Consider the following 23,274-nt stretch of genomic DNA (forward strand, 5'->3'; position numbering starts at 1 on the left):
CCCAACTGCCTTCTGGGGAATTTCAGAAGTTACAGGGGGTATATGCCGCGGTTCTCTGGGGAACCGCGGCATATACCCCCTGTAACTTCTGAAATTCTCTGACTGGCAGAGAAGTTGAGACGTTACAGGGGTATATGCCACGGTTCCCCAGAGAACCGCGGCATATACCCCCTGTAACTTTTCGAATTCTCTGACCCAGTCAGCACCTGCAATAAATTGGCAGGGTATATGCCGCGGTTGTGCAGAGAACCGCGGCATATACTCTGTTATTTAATTTTTTATTCATACGTGGCGTCAAAGGCAATTGTTGACTGGGGTATATGCCGCGGTTCCCCGTAGAACCGCGGCATATAGGTTCGTTTTATTTACAAAACTGCCACCGCGCACCATTATGCTGCGGTTTTCGTTGAACCGTGGCATAATGTGCGCTGTAAAAACCCTATTTTTTACTAGTGCTATTTTAACAACTACGTTATGTAACTCACCTTTTCTACAAAGTATGTCAATATCTTGAGTAATAATCAGATATGTTATGTCATTGGGTAAGCTGCACAACACAAGATTTTAACTCTTATAATAGATGGAATGCAAAGATTTTGTTGAATTTATTTTCCAAGTTTTCATTCTTTTGGTAACAAAATCGAAGTCTTGGAAAGGAAAACAAAATAAAAGGTTGGTTGAACCTTCACGTCTTGCTACAAACATATTTATTCTAGTCAAGTTCCTCTAGTGACTACCTTTGAAGATGAGGTAAAAGAAGAAACACAAACTCCTTCTAACAAAAAATCCTACTCCTACCTCTTCATTTAGACATCCATGTTGATCCGGTTGTTGTGCCTGATATAGGCATGGTTATATCGAAACCTGATTGTGGGTGGTTAAGTTTCTCTAGGAGATCCTTGATGAGGTCGCCTGCAATATATGTTACTCCTGAGGTTGAAAGTGCCATTGCAACATAGTATAACACAGTTTTCATATAGGCTTTGGGCGGTCTGCTGGTATAAACTTTCCCAATAGCAAGTAGAATGATGCACACAACAGAAGTAGCTGCTACCACAGCAAGCTTAAGTTCAGTGTTGTAATTCTTATTGATCAAGAGGCCATAGACAACAAGGGGGACAGCACCAAATATCAGGAATGATAAAACAGCTACAACAGCATGAAGCAAGAAGTTCTCTCGACGTCCTAGATATTCTTGATACCGATCTTGCACAACCGTTTGTGTTTGATCCTCTCCAGAGTGATCATTTTTCAAGTCAACAAGCTGGTGAAAAAGAGAGCATAAACTAAGTATTTTTTTGGATTAGTTTATGAGAAAAAAGGCTTGAGTAAAATGGATGTATACAACACTGTATAGTGAGTGCATTTTAGGATTTGAAACCACACACAAGTTTGTCTTAAGGAGGCATGTTTGACCAAGTTTTAAACAAAAAGAAATAGAATTGAAAATGGAACTTCATAGCATCAAGGACATCTCACCATGTTTTGAAATAGCATAGACTGATCAAGGTTAATAGACAGAGAACATTTTTCAGCTATCAGATCATACATTCATGCATTATGTTGTAACATGTGTTAAACAAGAAGGCGTTGTTGATGGAACTAGAATATAAAAAATAAGTTAAACTTAACAATGACTAATCTTAGCACAAAACATCATTGTGACTGAAGAGAGAAGCATACATAGCAAGATGTTTCAAGGCTCAGGTTACAAGGGCAGCTATTATTTAATTTTGACCTGCCAATATGATGAATCATTCTACTTCCATTATCAATAAGTCTATCTCAACATGGTATTTCAACTATATTTTGTTTATGCATGAAAGATATGTGAAAAAAGAATGCCCACAGAGATATGATGATACAATTTAGAATTATGAGATTGGAGGAGCACATGAAAGCCCACTCACATTGTGACCAAGGATGATAAGTCCACCAATGATATTTGCAAATCCCAATGCTATAATATTCACTACAATAAACACAAACAGAAAATTAATTTGCCATCAACCAAAATTTCACCTTTTTAGATGAAATAATACTCAAGTAGCTCCTATCAATTCAGTGAACCTTCTTATAAAACTAGGAACAGTAGAGACAATAGAAATTAAAGTAAACTACTATAAGAACCAAAAAAACTCAGGACACAGATTTGCATTTGATTGATAAACATATGTTTTGCACAAAAGCATAAATTTTTGAAGTCCAACAAATATACTTGGTAACTTGTACGTTTGACTTTTTTATCAAGACATGTTTCAATTACATTACTTATATTTAATATTAAAAAAGTGAGCATGAGCATATGTTATATTTGGCTTTTGAAACGTCATCAAATTTCTTATTTCTTTTAAAAGAAACTTCTCCAGGAAATAGAACCACCCCGGAAACCAAATTTCAAGTTAAAACAGATTAGATGAAACACAACATACCAAAGTTGCACCACTTAAGTGAAAATTTTCATGTATGCTTTTAGTTATAAAATGTGCTTCAAGTACCAAAAGTAGGATGTGAGTTGTAATGACCTAATTAGTCTAAAAATACAAAATGAATCTTTTTATCATATACTGCTTCAAGGAATAGAAAATTCAAATTTAGTGAAATGCAACCCTTGAGAGGTCCTTGATAAGTTCTTATACCATGTTAGAAAGAAAATTTTAAGCTCAAGTTAACCTTCCAAAACTAGCTTGGTACGATGTTTGCACTTACTTATACAATTTACTTTTTGTCATATCTCTAAATGATTTGGGATTTCCATCAAAGTTAGGCTAAAGATATTTTGAATGTCATTTAGCTAAAAGGCTAGGCTTTAGATTATCCAAAAAGCCTTTCAATCATAACAAACTAAGTTGTTTAAGAAAATATATAATAATAAAAAAAAACAATGATGACATTATTTTTAGTATTATTGTATTAGATTCTTCTACAATATTTTGAAGTCGTGTTTGCGAAGCATACTTAAAAATTAAACACATGTTTGCTGGCTTACTTAAAAGACCTCGTTACTGAATAAGCTTTTAGCCAGAATAGGCTTTTAAGAAGCTATGTAAAGTCTTGAAAAGTCTGATACCAGGCAAATTAAGGTCTTATGGTTTAAGGTAAAAACTAGTCTGACCCATTTTCACCCATAATGACACATATATAATCCAATTAACCGATGTTCACTCTTGAAAAGTGCCTGACTAAGCCACTTAAAGGAAGAGAGAAACTTACATGGGGTAGCACCCGAACTAACTGCAGATGACACAATTCCTAGACTTGTGATTGACTCAACTAAACCACCATACACAATGCTCTTAACTATTTCCCATCCTTGCGGTTCACCAACTTCATCTCTTGGTTGTAAAGTTGGTATCGAAGTCGGTAGTTCAGTTATAATACCACTTTTAGCTGGAATATCATCTGCGTTTGCCGGTATACATGCTCCTTCCCCAAGATCAACTATCACATCACCACCTACACCAAAATAATAAGTAATAACTGTTATTACACAAATGCAAACCTGCAAGATTTCTTCTGGGAACACACTCTGCAAGTGATACAGGTCAGCAATAATGCTCCATACAGTGATTAACAGATGACATTTATTTCATGCACATACCTTCATTTTCTATCCTGGTAGGAGGATATACTTCATTGTCAATATCTTTCGGCACATTTCCAATTAGAGTAAAATCTATGTTTGATGGAGAGATAGCATCTGCTTTAGAATTTTGCTCACTAATAGCTACACCATTTGCATGTATTGCACTGCCAGGTGATTGAATTGGTGATTCTGCTCCTTGTACCAAAGAGGAATAACCATTCCGAATAATTTCACGTGTCTTGTCTACATCTTCCAGTGTACCCTCAAGGACTTGAGGTCCTACAGTCACAGAAGTAAGAAATTCAGGTTTCCCTTCATAAGGTTTTGGAATGGCTTCTTTTGTATAACCCTTTTTCTCTCCCTCACTGATCAAGTTTCCGTCCAGCAATTGTTTCACAGACGGAAAATCTGGTGTATCATGCATAACTGTCTGCACTCCATTCACCAAATCACCCGCACTTTTTGAACCGGACTGTATAGATGACAAATCATTCTGAAACAATGAGTCAAGACATTTTTGGTCAGCCAATACCTCAGTCTTGGTGCTGTACAAAATTTGATGCCATTTTCTATACATGGTTTAATCTTTTATTGACTTACTGTTGATGAAATCAGAGAATCCATGCCTCCATGTGCATGATTAATATCTGGTGTAGGTTTTAAATCCGTAACTCCAGATGTGTCAGCAGGTGGATCTTCAGAATGACCAATTCCACGTGAGGTGAGCTCATCTGAAGTGATTGATGTTGAGTTATGCTGCTTAGCAGAAGCAGTTCCAGAATATTCACGGGGTGCATCACCTACACAATCATATCAAGAAAATGGGCAAATTAGAGACGGATGGCATGATAAAAGATTTCAATCTTGAGTGAAATTCACAGCAAGATATAGCATGATTTCCCATATTTCTTAGTTAACATTTGATATGAACAACTCTCAACTATTCAAGAAAATGTTGGAAAGGAAAATATAAGAAACTCTATTAATAGGATATTCAATACGGAAGTAAATCACCAGGAGTATACAGAATTTGAACGCCTCTGAAAACAAGTCTTTTCAGTAAGCTCAAATATCACATTTAAATATATAAAGATGTTTGAATGTAATTTTGTATTGTAAAATTATCTTCAGAAATGACAATGACAAAATTCTATAATTGCATATTTAGGGTGGAAGGCTGGAAGCCCCACGACACACACATTGGTGGTGCCAATCTTCAAATAAGCATCATTGTGAAGGTGACTTCTCTATGTAGTACCAATAAATAACTATTTAAAATAGAACTTGCTTACTAGCTTTTTTCCCCTTATTAATCAGAGATTTGAACCAATTAGCACTGGAGCTTTGTGGATTTGACGGAAACTGCAAATTACTTGCAGGTACACTGGGAGGATTTTGTGCACCTTCCTTCTTGCTGGCGCCACCAAAAATACGGAATGCATCAAAACATTTTCCTGTTCAAATTGACGAGATTGTTATGACAAGCATTAGTGTATAATCATCATAGATCAGTCATGATATATCAAAAGAAAACTTATAATTTGCACTTAAGTAATATATGCACAAATGTCAGAACAATAACTTTTAGATATATAAAAACATTTGTCAGCCTTCACCATATAGAATAAATTTAGGTTGAGTAGTACTTGACAATGACCTTCAAGCATATCAGACAGCATATGAATGTTTAATTCATAATCAGATATCTACAGAAACACTTTTATACTTCAAAGTTAACACTACAGCTTCCACAAAATTACAGCTCATAAGGAAGTTCAGATTCACTCGTGATATTATTACCATCTGGCCAATAAATTTCTTTTATCAAACTTAAACCAAAGACCACACTATGCTTTGATAACAGAACAGGTAACCCACTTACCACTAGGAATAAAGAAGCTGAAGCATGATAAACATCTGAATACTTCTGGTTCTTCATGAGGCTGATCATCATCAGCAGGTGGCACTTGAATAACAATATCGGGCTCAGATCTCACATTTTCATTTTCAGGACTACCTAACTGCCTTGGGCGGCCTATAGATTTGTTATCTATATTTCCAGGATTCCTTTTTCTTTTTTTGAGGATTACCCTTTTAGTAATGCAAGAATTACAGTTAGGACAGAACAAATCATGTGTCTCTTGCTTTTCCAATACTGCCTCAACATCAAATTCTTCACGTGGCTGATCAATCTCTTCTTTTATCAAGTTAGGAGCATCCTTTGCACTAGTTTCTTCATGAAAATCTGCAACAGCTGTAGCTTGTATATCAGATGAATTATGTATATGGGATAGTTCTGGAATAGAAGGGAGCTTCTTGTCCAAAGTTTTCATACACTGACTTGTGTTTTCGCTGCATAGACTGTTTTGAATAACTGACAGATCTGCTTGTACATCAAATTCTCTCTCCCCCAGATCTGTTGGATGGACAGACCCATAAGCATCACCATTTAGAACTCCATTAACTCCATCATCTGCACATATAAGAATGACAAAATTACAAAAGCCCAAAATGACCTTCAAAGATATAATTATTACAGGTTATGTTACTGTACAGTAATGCATATACTTGTTCCAAAATCATAAAAGAACACTACAGTAATTCAAAAATAAAAGTAAAACAGATACAATTACAGAAGTTGAATGAGTATCAAACTGGCGTCAACCATTCAAATAAACAAAAATCACTTATGTCTATCTAAACATCACCAAAACAATGTCAAAAGTGCATATACAGAAACATCGAACAAGAGCGTGGGGCTGTTTCTACATTGACATTCTAACTACTCTAAGCTTTTAAAGCCAACAAAGTAAAATTAACTGTTGCAATTTCATCCGGAAATTTACAATAAAAGTTACTTCAAGTCCTCACAACACTATGGAGATGTATCCCTTTAAAAGGCTATTCAACTATACTGGTCGGAACTGCTAATGTACGTTCTAGAATCTTGCAATCTACTGACCTTTAATTTCATAAACAAAACATGGTGCATGTTGAATCATATGTCTGACACTCATCATGAAGTCAGGATAACCCTTAAGATTCCAATTTGGCACAGTCCAAGGACTGTCAAATCTCTTGGTCCATGTGCAGTGGTGACATTTCCACATTCCTTCAAGCATAAAAAGTGACAAAATTTTACTGAACATCAGAAAAAGGAAACTAATTTCCAGAAATTTGATAACAGAAAAACATTTCAGTCAAGCAGACTTTGTGTCCAATATTTTTGGTTAGTTTCAATTAACTCATCTATGTAGGATATTATCTTTGTTCACATGTTATCAGTAAGCTAGGAAAGAAAATTTGAGGTCCGCAACACCAATATGGATTGAGGACTATCTTTAACTACCTAAACCCAGTCTATTGTCAAGCTAAACCATGGACACAACCAGAACTTCAGAACAACAAGACTAGGACAAAGATTTTTGAGAACAGCCATTTTAGCCACAAAGTCAAGGTGTCTGGAGTCTCTACGGCCTCACTTGTAACCACAATGTCAAGTATTTGTTCACAATTTCCCACCACAATATCATGGACTGCAACCACAGTTCAAAACCTTGCTAGAACTCATGCACACATCACAGTTCACAACAACTTAATAACTTAATTAGAAGAAAACATTGGGAACGAAAGTGATGCAACAACAAACACACAACAGTGGCTTCCTGAAAAAAGTGTGATACAACTTAAAAAACCGAAAGAGAACTGCACTCTATCAACCACGAACCAGATCCTTTAACGCAAACAGGATGCTATAGTACAACAAAACAAAAAACAAAAATCCAAGAAAGAGAAGGAGGAGGCGAGGTACCTTGTTGCTTATCAAAATAAACACTGTTCATATTCTGTGACATATTAAAACCACTTATGGCCTCTACATTTGTTGGTTCTCCTGCAAACTCTGCCACTTGTGCAAGCCCAACAGCTTCATAATCTGATTTATCACCATTAACATGGTTGAAATTTTCACCACCATTTCTTATCTCTGAAGCTTCTTCGTCTTTCTGAACAGGAGATCCATCTGGGGCTGTGACCACTGAACAAATTCCATTACCATGCTCACTGTCATTGCTACTAGAAGAGAAGGAGGAAGAGGATGAGGAGAAGGATGCTACTCTTTCTGTGACGAGACCATCCTTGCTATGTGACTCAAATTTCTTTCTTATCAAAGCACCATCTTCCATCATTCCTTCTTCTTCTTCTTCTTCATGAGGATGCACCCATTGATGTGTTTCTTGTTCCATTGATGATGGCTATCCCACAAGAAAACAGACAGAGCAACTATGGCAAGATTGGATTTTTTTTGGGGAGAAGAAGAGGAGTTGAATAGAAATTTATGGTTTCCTAACTCTTTGACAGTGAAAACTTTGCATTAATGCCAACCTTCCAACCAGAAGGCGCATGGAAAACGAATATATAAAATACTCAAGAAGATTATCAGTGATTATGTCAACATGTTTTAAGCTCAGAACAATACATAGAAAAACAGCAATTTCTTAAAAAAAAAAGCCCTTTTAACCATAATTTATTGTGTAATTCAAAATTACTACTGAACAAACACATTTATCAAATATTGAGGGGAAAGGATTATCATTTACTATTTTCATTTATTTTTATAGCTCTCAATCAAATTAGAAATAATGTTTGTTTCTTTTTGTGCCCTTAAATTCATAATTTGTGTTTTATTTTACTTATAGCAGACTAAAGTATCTGTATTAATATAAGATTTAGAAATGATAAAAGTATTAATGACTGTAAGGCCTCGTAAATTTAACTCTGCTAATCATTTATTAAATCACAATAAATACACTGATGAGTCACCATGCTGCTTTCATTAATGCACCCCGACACACATTCAGTCTCATTAAAAACGCACTCACACACCCTGACACACGTTTGTCAAGTGTCCATTTTGAACCTTCGAAAATCTGTAATAGGAAACAGGTGTCAGTATGGGAGTGTACGTTCGGTGGTCGTGGGGAAGAGAAAAATGATTTCTCTGAAAACCCTCCCACTCACCTGCATCACTCGTCTTCTTCCTCAGAACCTAACCTTTCATTTTCTCCAGCCTCTCTCTAAAAACCTCCAACTTCTCTCTACTGTTACTCATCCAATTCTTCTCCGTTTAACATTCAGAACCGTAGGAACGTTCCCTGCGCCGTGAACTTCCTTTTGGTCCGAACAACTTCAGATTCTGTAAACGGTGAGTTTTCCAACCCATACGCTCGTTTCTGGAATTCCTGCGAATCCAGATTCAGTTGCATGCAAGGATATAAGTTGATATTTTTCTACACTTCTTTGGTTAGATTTAGTTGAAGAAACTTAAGTGATCGTTGAGTGTAGAAGAACCATAGTTGAACGAGTTAAAGTCATACTCTTAGGGCGTACACTGCTATCCAGGTAAGGGAAGCTTATATATTTAATTTATACTTGTACGCTTATATGAAAGCATGATATGGTCTATCTGTATGAAATATATGTATATGTGCTGATTTGATATGCATGAACGAACCCTGTTGTACTGGATGAACATGATTTTTGATTTGGTTGTACTGCATGTTGATTTTGATGCGTATGAAGGATGAATGAGTAGTATATAGTTGGATTTGATGATGTGAATTAATGTTATAAAGTATGAAAATTAATGTGGATAAGAATTTATAGAGTTTAAATCGTATGAATAAATGTTAAATTTAAGATAGTTGAAAATCTGGATCTGATAAATTCCCTATGATAAATTACGCTCGTTATCGAACGGTCTTATACCGTTCGGTTTCCCTGAAAAAGACTTAGAAGAGAATTCTTTCATTTGGGAAGAGTTCGGTTTGAGAACGAGCGTTTTTCATTGAATTACTATGTTTGAGCGTTCGGCTCAGCATAGAGTTGTCGTACGTCTTAAATTAAATAATACTGAATTAAATAGCGCTCGGTCTTATACCGAACGTTCATCCTAAAGAGCGCTCGGTCTTATACCAAGCGTTCGTTCTAAATAGCGCTCGGTCTTATACCAAGCGTTTGTCCTAAAGAGCGATCGTCATATTGAATAACCACTTGGATAAAATAGCGTTCGTTCCAACATTTCAATATTCATCCTCTTACGTTCGTTCAAAACTGGCATTGGTCTTTCATATGCAAAAGTCTTCAAAGAAAATTCTATGTGTCATTGACCATCCTTGGTACATTAAATCTGGCCCAAGATCTATATTATGAAATTTTTTCTAAGTATCATTATACCTTCAATAAGAGTCAGTTCATTTAACTGACCAAACAGAGAGTCGCGTTCGTCCATCCAGTACTTTATTTGGACGTTCGTCCTAATTCTTCAAAGGATTGAACGTTCGTACTTTTATGCTCTTAAAGTTAAAGATGAAATTGATGATAAATCATAAGAAATTACAGTGTGAACACTATATGGAGTGATTCTATGATTATGGATTTTGGACGAGCGTTCCAAGGAGGAACGTCTCAGATATGTTAAATATTAAATTTGGTAAAGTATGACTGTGGATAAGTTAAGACTCGCTGTCCATCTTGATATTCAGTGATTACTCTTCTCACGTAGAGAGGGTAAGTCATGCGTGTGAATGGCAGGAGGTCCTTAGTCCATAAGTTAACATGGGTGACGTAAGAACGGACTAACCTCGAGTGGCAGCTGATTAGGTGTATCCCAGTTACTACATCACTCGAGTGCAAGGACGCTTGTAACTACACAGATCATACAGTCCGGACGGTCGTCATAAATATATATATATATAATGTTACATGATTGTTATATGTTAAAACTATGTGCTTGTGTGGAATGATATGTTTATTGTATGTGATGATGTATAACTTAAATTATATAAGCTTACCCTTTCGTTTTTCCTTGTGTTGTCTACTGTCTATGTACGTTCGTCCTGTCTTGCAATGATCATCCGTGTGGATGTGAGCAGAAGGTGAGGCTACCCTAGAGGAGGTGATTCAAGAAGAAAACTTAGTTGAAGTGGAAGTGAAAGCGGAGCAGTAGGATGTCGTTCTTTCATTTTGATTAGAGCGTTCGTGGATGTTTAGATTGTAAATGTTAGCTTATGAGGACGTTCGGTTATTTCTTTTGTAAAACCGTTCGTTCTGATTTAATTCCTGTTGCTATGATACACTCGTTATTTTGTATCAAAGCCGTTCGGCTTTTGAACCGTGAATTTCTGTTAATTGTAAAGACTGTTCATTTTAGTGTTAATTGTAATTAATTCTGATTTATGGTAATTACTGTTACAATGACAGATGTAATTTTTAAAAAGTATAAATTTAGAACAAATATATTATTATCAGTTAACTTAACAATTTTCTTGTGATAAATTAAATAAGTGTAATTTATTACAGAAGCAGTATAATAATTCTATTTAATTGCAATAAAGATTTTATTCTGTTAAGGAAAATGAGTGTTTAAACCAAAATAATTTAAATTTATTGTCATGATATTTATAATTACACAGTCCCCGAACTTTGTTTGTACTGAAAATTGTTTTCATGTTTTTATCTGAAAATAAAACAAAGCTGTTTCAGCGAGTAATGGGACCAACTTGGATATCCATGATCATGCTTAATCATAAACAATTGTTTTTAAGTTTTCCTTACATGGTGGCTTTTTAGGTTTTTAAGTTTTTTTATTATTTTTCAAGTTAATTAAATTCTTTTATTTATAGATAGATAAAATTACTTTTGTGTTTTCTATTTAAAAATCTCTAATTACTATTTCTTATTCTGAAACTGCGTTTATATATGATAGGAACAAATGAACGATGTCTGTAAAAGTACTTAACATCAACAACATCTTCTAACCATGGATGTCTTAAAACATCACAACAAACAAACGCAGGCAGCCGTGAAACTTTAATTTAGTAAGTGACAGCTGGATAATGTTGTACAGAAAAGTACATCCAATCTAATCAATGATAATAAATAAAATTAGACGGTGTGAGCTTAAAGTGGGATTCACGTATGTACTTCTAAAATACTTCCGATGAATTTAAAATTAAATATGTTTCGTCAGTAAAAGTTTCTTAATTTTGTATTTAATTTATAATAAAAAGATTCAACTTTTGTACTTCACTAATATAATATGTATAAACTATTTTCTACAATACTACACGTTGTAAAATGATAACCTAACAATGAACAGTCCTTTCTTCAAATAATACCATACATAAATTTCTTAAATAATGTTTAAGTTATTGTCAGAAATTTCAAAATAGGTTTTGTCGATGAATCAATCCGATTTATTATAGATTTGAATTGAATTGTACTAAAAAAACTCAATATTTTTAAAAGTGAGTTAAATTGATATTGATTCATTTAATATATAAATTAAATTATTTGAGTTGGCTAAAAGGTGGATTGAATATATCAATAATAAAAAAATTTATTATTTTTTTATATTTATATAATTTTTTGTTTTAATTATTTAAATTTTTTTATCATCTAAATTTATAATTTGATATTTTTAAATAGGGTTAAATATGTTTTTAGTCCCTTTAGTCCATCTTTCAAACTTTGTTACATTTTGATCCTTCTTCTTAAGAAAATCATAATTTTTCGGCCTCCAAAACCAACAGCATCACAAAGAAGTTGAGTTTACTAACAGTGGAATGTCATGTCATTTTTTTTCTAACACTGAGTCAATCTTACCAACTTTTCTCCTTCCTTCACTGGCGTCGTCTCCTTCCTTGGCATCGTCTCCTTCCTTGTATCTTCGTCCCCCGTCCACTGCCCTCATCAACTCTTTTTCTACCTCGTCATCTTCACCAACACGAACCTCCTCCACCACACCAATGACGACAGTTATACTTTCATTGTTGCTTCCTGAAACACTTCTCTTGATATAGTGGGAAGAGCCCTATCAAATCTCTTAAAGTTAAAGAGGCTTCAAAGAAGGATAGATACCTTCTTAAACGGAGAAAAGATCCAAATAACTCTGTTCAATTACCACCGAAAGCACCTCCATCGCGCCACCAGCATCTCCACCTACATGCTACTTCGCGAATCAGGGCAACCATGGCAGGCACCAAATCGTCTTTCCACCTCTGCAAGACCACCATCAACGCTGCTCAGGCCACCACCATCAACCGCGAAACCCCATGCGCAACCACCCTCCACCATGCTCACCTCCATGGCCAACGTAAAACCTCTGTCTCCACTGCCTAGAAAACCCCCAAATCGTGTATCAGTTCATCTCCTCCCACCACCATAGAGACCCAAATCAGAAAACTAAAATCACCCAAACCTTCATCGCGATCTCTTCCGTCATTAACCCCATTCGCACAAGAATCGCAAACCTGCAAACAGAAACTAGATCGAACCATCATACTCCTTGTGCATCATCAACATAGAAACGAAACCACCGAAATCGTCAATCAACCCTCATCTCTATCGCGAAACCCATGGAACAATAATCGTGAATCACATTTTTGCGAGACCACACCATTGTGTCTTCTCCTCCTTCGTCAATCGCACCAACCTGCATCAAAAATCAGAACTAGAAAACCCAACCACAAACTTCGCATAGCCATGGAAAACGCAGAAACCACCCATCACAAAGCCTTCCTCGCGTAATCAGGAAATCCGTCGGCGCGCCTTGGGCTAAGCAGAAGGATTGTCATGGCAGCCGACTCAGTTGGGAGAGCGAAGGTCACGCATCTTTAGTGTCACCGGTGGCGTCTTCGGCTAGCGGTTGTTGGGGTGCCAAGGCGTTAGGGTTCGTGATCGAGAGATGTCGGTCCGCCATGAAGGGTGCGGGTTCTTGCGTTGGAGGCACCAGCGGCGGCTGGCCTCGTTAGTGGCCGGGAGAATGCATCTTGTTGAGTAAGGGTGTTTCTCTCTCGCGCACGAGGAGAAGATGTAAAAGGAGGGCTTTCGCAGTCGCCAGCGATTAGTTTGTCAACGAGCGGCGACGCCTTTGGTCGATCGGAAGGGGGTGCTGGCTCGATGGGTGTTGGCTCGGTAGGTGTTGGCTCGGTGGGTGCTATTGTTCTCACGGAGAAAGAAGAGGGGATGACCCTTGTTTTGCCTAAGGAAGAAGAAAGGCAACTAACGTCAAGGATACGCTGACGTTTTTCATTGAAAAAGATCCAATGTGATAAACGTTAGAAAGAAAAGATGTCATCACACGTGGCTAGACATTAGCCACATCAGCTTCTTTTTAACGCCGTTAGTTTTAGAAGACGAAAAATTATGGTTTTCTTAAGGAGAAAGATCAAAATGTAACAAAGTTTGAAAGATGAACTAAAAACAAAATCGCTTGATAGTTTAGGGACTAAAAACATGTTTAACCTTTTTAAATATTATGAAATTTAAATAATGTTCCAATAATTTTGATATTTAATTTATTTATTTATCATAAATTGTTACGTTAGTTTTTAATTATTTTCTTTTATAATAATATACATACAAACTTTTATTAGAATGTTATAATATTATAATAAAGTTAATTTATTTTAATTGTATTGTGATAATTTTATAAAATAAATTAGAAAAAAATATTTTTAGATTAATATTCAACCATTCATAGTAGATTGAGTTAGGTTATAAAATTTTTAAATCATTAATAAGTGAATTATATTGATTTGACTTATACTTAATTTAATTCATTATATACCAATTTATGTAAATTTGGTTGACTTAGACATTCTTATTTATAAACAAAAAGTATAAATCAAAAAATAATAAACAATTAGTTTATTATATTAACATATTTTAATTTTAATTAAAAACTTATAATTTTATTTGAACTAGTGTAATGAAACATATATTTGATTTTTGGTAATTTTCACAAATGGTTATTATTAAAGAAAAGTTAACTTTAATATATAATTAATCTTAAATAGAGTTTTTACCATTTTTTTCTTTTATACATATAGAATATTTAGTGTTTTCTTAAGACTAATTACTTATTAATGTTAATTTTTTTAATAAATATATATCACAATTATGAAAAATCAAACATATGCTAAGTATATGCATTATTAATGGAGTAACAAAATTGACATAATTAAAGCTGTATTGAGATGATAAAAAAAATTCTATTGTTGTATTAAAATAAAATATGTCAGTACAAATACTGAGTTGACTATTTATTGTTAAAAATTTGTCATATAATTGGTTATAAGTAATATATATATATATATATATATATATATATATATATATAATTAATAAATTTCAATTTTTAACTTATTTCTTTCTTACTTTAGTCCTAATCCCTATTTATTGAAAATCTTTACTATTAATGAAGATTAGGTTAGGTTCACCAATACACTACAGTATTATAGTATTGGTAGGTATGAGGTCATCCTTTTGAAATTTACATAACTAAGCAAACATTTCTCCAAACCAATTATCAAATTCAACCCTACTATTCTTTTGTCTTTTATAGCTAAATAAAAATGGTTGCACCGTAATATATGAGCCACATTTCTTTTCAAAATTCACTCACTCATTATAATGCTTATATCTTACGTTTTTTTGACTAATCAATTAGCTGTCAGTAGACCATTTTAAAGCTAAATTAATCAACGATACTTAAATATTAGCAATATTTTATTATAGAGGCTTCTGTGTTATCAAGAATAATAAAATAAAAAGGGCAAAAGTCATGTGTTATTTTTATGAATAAAAAATATAAAGAAAGATAGGTTATATATACATTGAATTTCAATTACAACAACCTTAATGAAATTGTTCCACTATTTTAAAAATCATATTATTTTCACATATTTTATATATAGAGATGGAATAATATATTACAAACAGATAAACACAAAAGTAAACTAATATATAAAAAAAAATGCATATAAATAAAGCATGAATATTTATACACCGAAATGAGGGTCACCAAGTTTAAAATGAATTTATCTCTAATCATACATCACTATTTTTTTAAAAGTAATGGAACTTGAGTTATTTCTAATCATACATCACTATTCAATAGAGAGTCTTATAAGAGACTCATATATTACATGCAAAATGAGTGGGGTGCACATGCAACAGAAGAAAGAAAAAACCAGAGAAAAGGTAACTTACTTAGATAAAGAAACTAATCGGTCTAAATTGAAGAGTTCGTCCATAGTATCACTCCTAGTGTCTCAATTCTTCAATCATATGAGCAGAAAAAAAGAACTCTAAAAGAGTGATTTCTTGAAAAATTATATGTTTTAAAATAATGGAACTCATTTATAACAAAACTATTTATAATAAAACTATTTATAATAAAACTATTTATAATAAAATTATTTAATATTAAAATAATCGAGTTTCACTATTTTTAAACTACTACTATTTATAAAACATCATTTTATAGGTCTTTACAATTATTATATCAACTAAGTTAAATAGCATCTTATATACTAAAAATTATTAGTATGTGTAACATCCCATAAATACAGTAATAAACCATACAAATAGAATATTCACATTGATTAATATATCAATTCAGTCTTACACTAAAGAAATAAAGCACGCTCGTGGCCGAACGACCTTACATAAACTAATACAAATATCTAAAGATGTTCAATAAACATAAATGACCGAATGGTTTACAACGCATAAATACCGGACGGTCAAATTAAGCAAAAAGGGAGAGTGGTTGTTCAAAAGCAACATACAAAACTAACTACGCTAAACATTTACCCGAACGTACTACTGTTCGGCCTTCACTTCTATATCGACGAGGTTTTCTTCCTCTAAGATTCCTCCTTCAAGCGTCTCCTCAAGCAATGCCTCTCCATCTGCTCACATCCACACGGATGATCATTGCAAAGACAAGGACGGACGTACAAAACAGGACAACACAAGGAAAACGCAGGGTAAGCTTATTTAATTTAATTCAAGTAATAACAGGCATTTCTCAACATATCAAACATATCAAATATTCCAATATACAAATCAATCAATTTCTGAGTTCAATCAATTCCTGATACTAGACTGATTGTCCGGACTGTATGAATTCTGTGTAGCTACGACGTTCGTGCACCCAGGTGGTGTAGTAACTGGAATTTATCATCAGCTGCCACCCGAGGTTAGTCCCTTCCATCCAAAGTACCCCTAAGGACTAGGACCTCCTGCCGTTCCCACACATGACATACTCCCCTCTACGTGAGGACGAGCACTCACGGAACATCAGGATGAATCGCCAGCTAAGCTTTGTCCACATTCATACTTTACAAATTCCAACTTTCATCTAAGAGTCGTTTCTCCCTGGAACGCTCGTTCAAAATCCACAACCATCATTTCATCTCATATACTGTTCATTCTTTATAACTTTTCACTTTAATATCATTTTCATCTTCCTTTCCAATTACATAAAATGACGAGCGTTCAGCCCTCTTCATAACGAGGACGAACGTTAAAAACAAGACCGAGAAATCCTCGTTTCAGAACAGAATAAAACTGACACATAATATTTGACGAACGTCATTTACCACTCGAATCAGTTGAATGAACTGACTCTAGGAAGATCCGATCAATACTCAAAGAATAATTTAAGTAGGAAGGCTCTAGGCCGAATCCAAATAGATAAAGACACCTCAAGACGATTAAATGAACATATCGAGAACAATTCAATTATAAAAACCGACTGCCAGTCAATGACCGAACGTAGTACACGGATTTACTGAAATTTGGACGAACGCTATTTCCACCCGTTTGGTAATTAAGTACGAGGACGAGCGTTCGGTATAAGACCGAGCGCCACTCATAACGAACGCTTTGGGTCGAGACCCATCACTAATTCGAACTGATAATAGAAATAGAAATTAATATAATATGAGATGGTGAAGTTAGCTTTTTAAGAATGACTAAGTGTCCGAATGTATATTTACAAGCTTCTCAATTTCTCACATAACACTCAGGGCATCTACGTTTGGCCGAACGCTCAAACGTAACACTCTAACAAGAGGGCGTTCGTCCTCAACTAGAATTCTTTCCAAATGAAAGAATTCAATTCAAAGAAGTTTACTAACAGCACCGAACGGTCAAAGACCGTTCAATGACGAACGTTCATTATCATAGGGAATTTATATTCAAAGTTTCTTTAACATTAAACTCATTTCTCAACATAAAGTTTCATATTTTCAAATACTCATATCATATTACATTTTATATTTCTCATGTATCAGCTCATAATCATAATCATATACCAAAATCAAATATCATAAATTCATGCTTCATACAACTCACAGAACGTCCATACAGCATACTACAAACATACGAATTAAATTGAATAAGCTCCCCTTACCTCTAGTGTGAACGAACGTCCTACAGACCGCAACTCGGTTTTGTCAAACTAAGATTCCTTCTACCCTCAACGTTCCACTACTCTTCAAATCAAACAACAGACCAAAAAGGGGTTCAGAATTAAACTAAGGACTCATGCAACCAGAACTTGGTTTGCATGTCCACAAGAACGAACGTCTAAGGGAAACGAAACTTACTAGTTTCAGAATTCGAAACTGTTCGTTTCAAGTTGTAGCTTGGGACGCCGGGAGTGCTCCTACGGTGTCTGAACGGTAATCGGAGCAAAGAAAAGGTGAGTTTTGGTAGAGAGAAGGAGGAGAAAATGGATATTCAGAGTTTGGGAAGAAGAAGGTGCATGCAGAAGAGTGTGGTAGGTTTTTTTTTCAGAAATCATTTTTGTTTGCCCCACGTCCAAACGGTCGTGCACTCTTCTGCTGACACCTGCACTCCACTTACTGACTTCCGAATCTTCCATTTTGACACTTGGCATTAGTGCGTCAGAGTTTGTGAGTGCGTTTTTAATGCACCTGAGCAGGGGTCGTGGGTTGCATTTAATGAGCCTAACAGATGGCTTTAGATGCATTTAATAGGTCCTGACAGTATGTAAAATAATTTTTATTATAAATAAAAATATATAATTAATTTATGTAGTATCTGTTTTACGTATTATTATAACCAAAATATTTGCATAATATTACATTTATTTTCTTGTTTGTTGATGCTTAATTATTTTTCACCCTTTAAATATTTTTTCTTTTCGACACTTTTTTAGTCTTTGATTTTGGAGGACATTTGCAAAACAATCATGTCTATTTTACTTTCATATCATGCAAAACAATGAGTTTTTTCATTTACGAGCAATGATCTGTCTTCATCAAGTGAATATCAACAACAGCATTGTAATGGAAAATATCTAAGTGGAATTTTAAAGATATATATTAATAAATAAAGACACTTAATCAAGATGTGGCAACATAGAATTCCAACAAAATTCAAGACACTTACTAGAACAATTTCCTACTTTTCTATTCCAATGAAATATGTGCTTTTGAGTTCCACTTTCATTGTAATGTTACACTTTAAAATCATTAGTTTGGTCAAGAAACACCAAATATTAAGTAGTTCTAGTAAATTCCTCTTGAAACTCTTCTATGTCAAAAGGAGTCCAGAAATACGGATCTTAATGTTTAAAAGAATATAAAATTTACAATGAAGATCCCCTATATTTCACCAACATGATCTGTGCAATTACTTATGTTCTATCTTCAATGAATAAATCAACCTACATGAAACAATATCAAAATAAATAAAGTACCTATAACTAGTTTAAATACAAAAAATTGGACTCAAGCAACAATATAAAATAAATAAATAAATGATATTTTTACTTTTAAACAAGCCATCTCAATCGAGAACTTCCAAACTGTTTCACAAATAAATTATACTTTCATATCTACATATTGTTCATATCTACATATTGTTCTCATGCCAATGAAAATCACGAAATTACATGAGCTCAATTTGATAAAGATATAACCCATTTTTTACTATTTTTCGAGTTAACTTATTCAACTAGCACTACAAAAAAATTTCATAATTATTGGTGAAATTTTACTAAAAAGATAAATTTGTTGGTTAAACCAAATTTATCAACAAGTTTTATAATTTTAGTTACCAACGAAAATATTCATTATTAATAAATCTGTCAATAAATTTTATTGTAAATGTTGATGAAATTACAAACAAAATTTGATTCCTGAGATGTGTATAATCATTGTCCTTAAAAAAATTATTTGTGATATATAACGCAAATCACTCAAGATATAATAGGAATTTTTCAGATTTATCAAGAAACTCAGAATTAATAAAATACTCTTAAAGAGTAATAACCTAGGACATAAGAGAAGAAGAGAAAAAGATAAAAGAACAAATAAGACGAGAGTGAGAAAGATGTGTGTCAATGTGTTTCTGGGAAACATAGTAACATCTATAAATAGAGAGGGGAAAGTGTTTTTTTTCGTACAATCACAAGCTAGTGGATCCCAAAGTCTCCCTTATCTATGGAGAACAATTTTTCACATTTCCCTTGATCCACATAGAAAAATCCATTAAAGGAACGCAACATCCATAGTGAGAATCATAATCAATGTTTTATCAAAAGATGATGAGGACACACTTACCATGTGGACCTCTTCATTCTAAAAAAGAGGGCAAAACACGAGAAAAGGGGCATGAGCGATTTTTAGTGCCAATATATATCTCTCTGCTTCCAAGCTCACATTTGATTGTTGCACCAAATCTTGTGTATCAAGAATTCTAGGTCATTCACCTTTTTTTTAAGAGTAAAGAATGAAGGATAGAGGTGAAGAAGAACATAGAAGAGTTTACCTTGAGCTTGATAACCACATTCAATCTTTTGTAATACACTTGATACTTTGTTTCGACCATAAATTTCATCATTAAATTTTGTCAATAATTTTTAATTCTTATTACTCACATATTTATTTATCGTAAAATAGTGTTAAACTTTGCACTTTGGATTTTGACCAATTTGTGTAAATTTTGTTCGTAATTTTTTTTATAATTATATGTTTTAAAATTCATTGATAATTTATAATTTGAATTATTAACAACTTTTTCTATTGCTAAATTCATTAGTAAAAAGAGGCGTCAAATTTTCTAGCAAGTTTGATGAGATTTTTTTTTATAAATTAAGTGGAGATGGGCGAGAAGAAGATGAAAAGACTAAAAGGATGAGGAGAAGGAGTAGGAATACGAGTCAGAGGAAGAAGAATAGGAAAATAACGAGTTGGTAACGGTGGCGGAGAAACGACGACGATGCAGTAAAGGAGGTCATGATAATATTGGCAACCAGAGATAGAGGAGATAACAGGCATTGTAGGGGTGACGATAGTGGAGGAGGTGGAGGAGAGAAGGAGGTGGAAGAGGAAGAAAAATAGTTAATTACAATATTTACTAACAAACTTTAAGGATAATCAAAATTTATCAGTAATTACCAATGAATATTTATTGATAAATTTTGGTTATCATTACGGATTTGAAAAATCCATCATTAAAATTTAGTGATTAGCATTTTATCGAATAATTTTCTATTGCTAATAATTATCAGTTTTCTTGTAAAGTTCATTATTTTTCAAACTCTCCTTGTCAAACTTATATAATTTATTAAAGCTAGCACATTATTGAAAATATTGATTACGAAAGAGTGTAATGAACAAATCACTAAATTTAGAGGTGAACCCATCATATACAAAATGCATGTTTAATTAAAGGTATGTGTGATAGCTATTGATATTCGTTGATTTTGGTAAGTCAAAAATATCTTGTGACATCATTGATAAGAAGACTAAAGTTTGAAATGAAAAAAGAAAAAAAAAATTGTGATGTTGGTACATTAAAATTATAATAAACTTTTTTTTTCATTTGAATAATTATAAAAATAATACACTAAAGGAAAAAAAACTTCATTAACCATGAAAAGATACTAGTAAATTACAAATGAGAGTGCATCTAAATATTATAGTTTTCTATTGGCCAATCGTAACAAAAAATTTCAAATTGTGTATATCATATGCATAAATTTTGTATGTGAAGTAACAACTTTTGAAAGAGGTTGAATAGAATCCAAAAAACATATAAAGTTAATATTTAATATTAGTTCACCAACAACTTTTAGATTATGTTGAGTTCCTCTTTACTGATAAAAAAATTTTATTACAAGCATCATTATACAAATCACTTTTAGTTGTCTTTTCTCAATTCTCCTGAGACTAAGAACTCAAGTACCACTCCTACGTACAAACACCACATATAATAAATGATAATAATAGTAATTCTTAGAGAAAGGATACTTTTATAGTAAACACTGTCATTTCACTATTTATATAATATAATAAAATGACTTCTTTAAAAAAAAGTTAATATATTTATTCTTTACCAACCAATTATAAATATTAAAAATTATTCTGATGAAATAATTGTTTTCTTGTATCATTATACACAAATGATTCAGTGCTTAAATAAAAAAACTAATTAAATCAATTTTATTGAAAACTATGATGAGGTAAGATGAAAATAAATCTTAATAAGTATTAAGATGGGATGAGAACACATGATTAAAAAGTTGAAATTAAATAAAGTCTCTTGGTTGACTATAATCATAACTTGGGGAATGGGGTACTGGTGGGTTCACATGGTACTCCCTTTTAAAACACTTGGAAATAATAAACAAATGTTCACAAACAAAGCTGTCAAATTTGACTGTTGAGTGGTGTGATCGAGATCCATGGAAATAATCTATTCGGACAAATTCTTGTTTGGTTTTGGTTTCATCTGACTTTCACGTTTCAATCAATATGCAACATTATCTTCTCGTGTCGTGCAACATGTTCTAAAGGCCAACTAAACAATGTCACCAACAACATTTAATGCTCCCTCTAAAATATAGTTAATGTTTCATTTTTTTATTAAATAATGATAAATTCATAATTCATTTATATTTTTTTCTGACACTAAAATATCATACAAATGAAACTAAGATAATATTAAATATATTGTATTTTAATTATTTTTGGAGGCATAATAATATGAGTTATTAAATATAAGAATGAACCAATATTCTTTTCTTTTTTGTAAAAATTTAATTACATTTTTTATTTTCAAATACTGTAATTATTTGATTTTTCAAATAATATTATAAATATTTTCATTTGTTACATACTACTACAATTTTAATTATTTAAGAAAATTCAATTTGATTTTGTAGCATTTGTTTTCATACTTAACCTCAAGTTAATTGTTCTTTCTATGTTAAAACAATGTATTTATTAAAAAAAGGTTTTTCGATAAATTTATTCTTATTTTAATATAATTAACTTTATTTAACAAGAAAGTCTTAAACTTTACATATAATTTACATGTATCTCTCTATAAAAAGTAAGTTTATTATGACAATCTAGATTAAGTGAGAATAACTTTAAGTCATCTTACTTCTTTTTTCATTTGACTCCATTATTCCATTTTAAAGTCATAACAGTTTTATGAAAATATCTATGCCATTCTCTTTTAAAAATTTTAATCGCAATCATATTTAAAATGATGACAATTAATATTATTAATACTGGTAAAAATATACTTTATCATCTTAAAATTATTATTTACTAAGAATAATTTATTCTATGAATTATTAAAGCTTTATCTTTTATATATTTTTGCATAATCAACATTTTTTTATGGTTTAATTGCTTCCTTTGTCCCCAGTTTGGTTGAATTGTGTCAAATTCATCCTCATTTTTTAAAAAGTTTCATTGTCGTCCTCACGTGGTGTAAAAGTTTCATTGTCGTCCTCACGTGGTGTAAAAGTGTCAATTGAATCCAAACATAGAAAAAATTTGTGTCAAAGT

General features: G+C 32.9%; 1 protein-coding gene across 7 annotated transcripts; it reads right to left on the reverse strand.

Annotated features, from left to right (window-relative positions):
- Positions 1–583: 583 nt before the first annotated feature.
- On the reverse strand, positions 584–7,994 carry LOC124845753 (membrane protein of ER body-like protein). Of its 7 annotated transcripts, none has more exons than XM_088116787.1 (10): positions 7,398–7,990; positions 6,549–6,698; positions 5,928–6,059; positions 5,469–5,831; positions 4,879–5,040; positions 4,187–4,386; positions 3,602–4,079; positions 3,214–3,456; positions 1,911–1,972; positions 584–1,264 (listed from the first exon to the last, which is right to left on the reverse strand). In XM_088116787.1, exons 1-10 carry the CDS (start codon positions 7,828–7,830, stop codon positions 803–805), a joined length of 2,685 nt encoding a protein of 894 aa, XP_087972913.1. In that variant the 5' UTR covers positions 7,831–7,990; the 3' UTR covers positions 584–802. The 7 variants fall into 7 exon arrangements, with proteins under 7 accessions (XP_087972913.1, XP_087972907.1, XP_047178884.2 ...); XM_088116781.1 differs by having other exon boundaries at positions 5,469–5,840; XM_047322928.2 differs by having other exon boundaries at positions 5,922–6,059.
- Between the last annotated feature and the right edge of the window lie 15,280 nt (positions 7,995–23,274).

Source organism: Vigna umbellata, chromosome 1, assembly GCF_029865625.1.
Source record: "Vigna umbellata cultivar VRB3 chromosome 1, Vumbellata_1.0, whole genome shotgun sequence".
NCBI classification, from domain to species: domain Eukaryota; kingdom Viridiplantae; phylum Streptophyta; class Magnoliopsida; order Fabales; family Fabaceae; genus Vigna; species Vigna umbellata.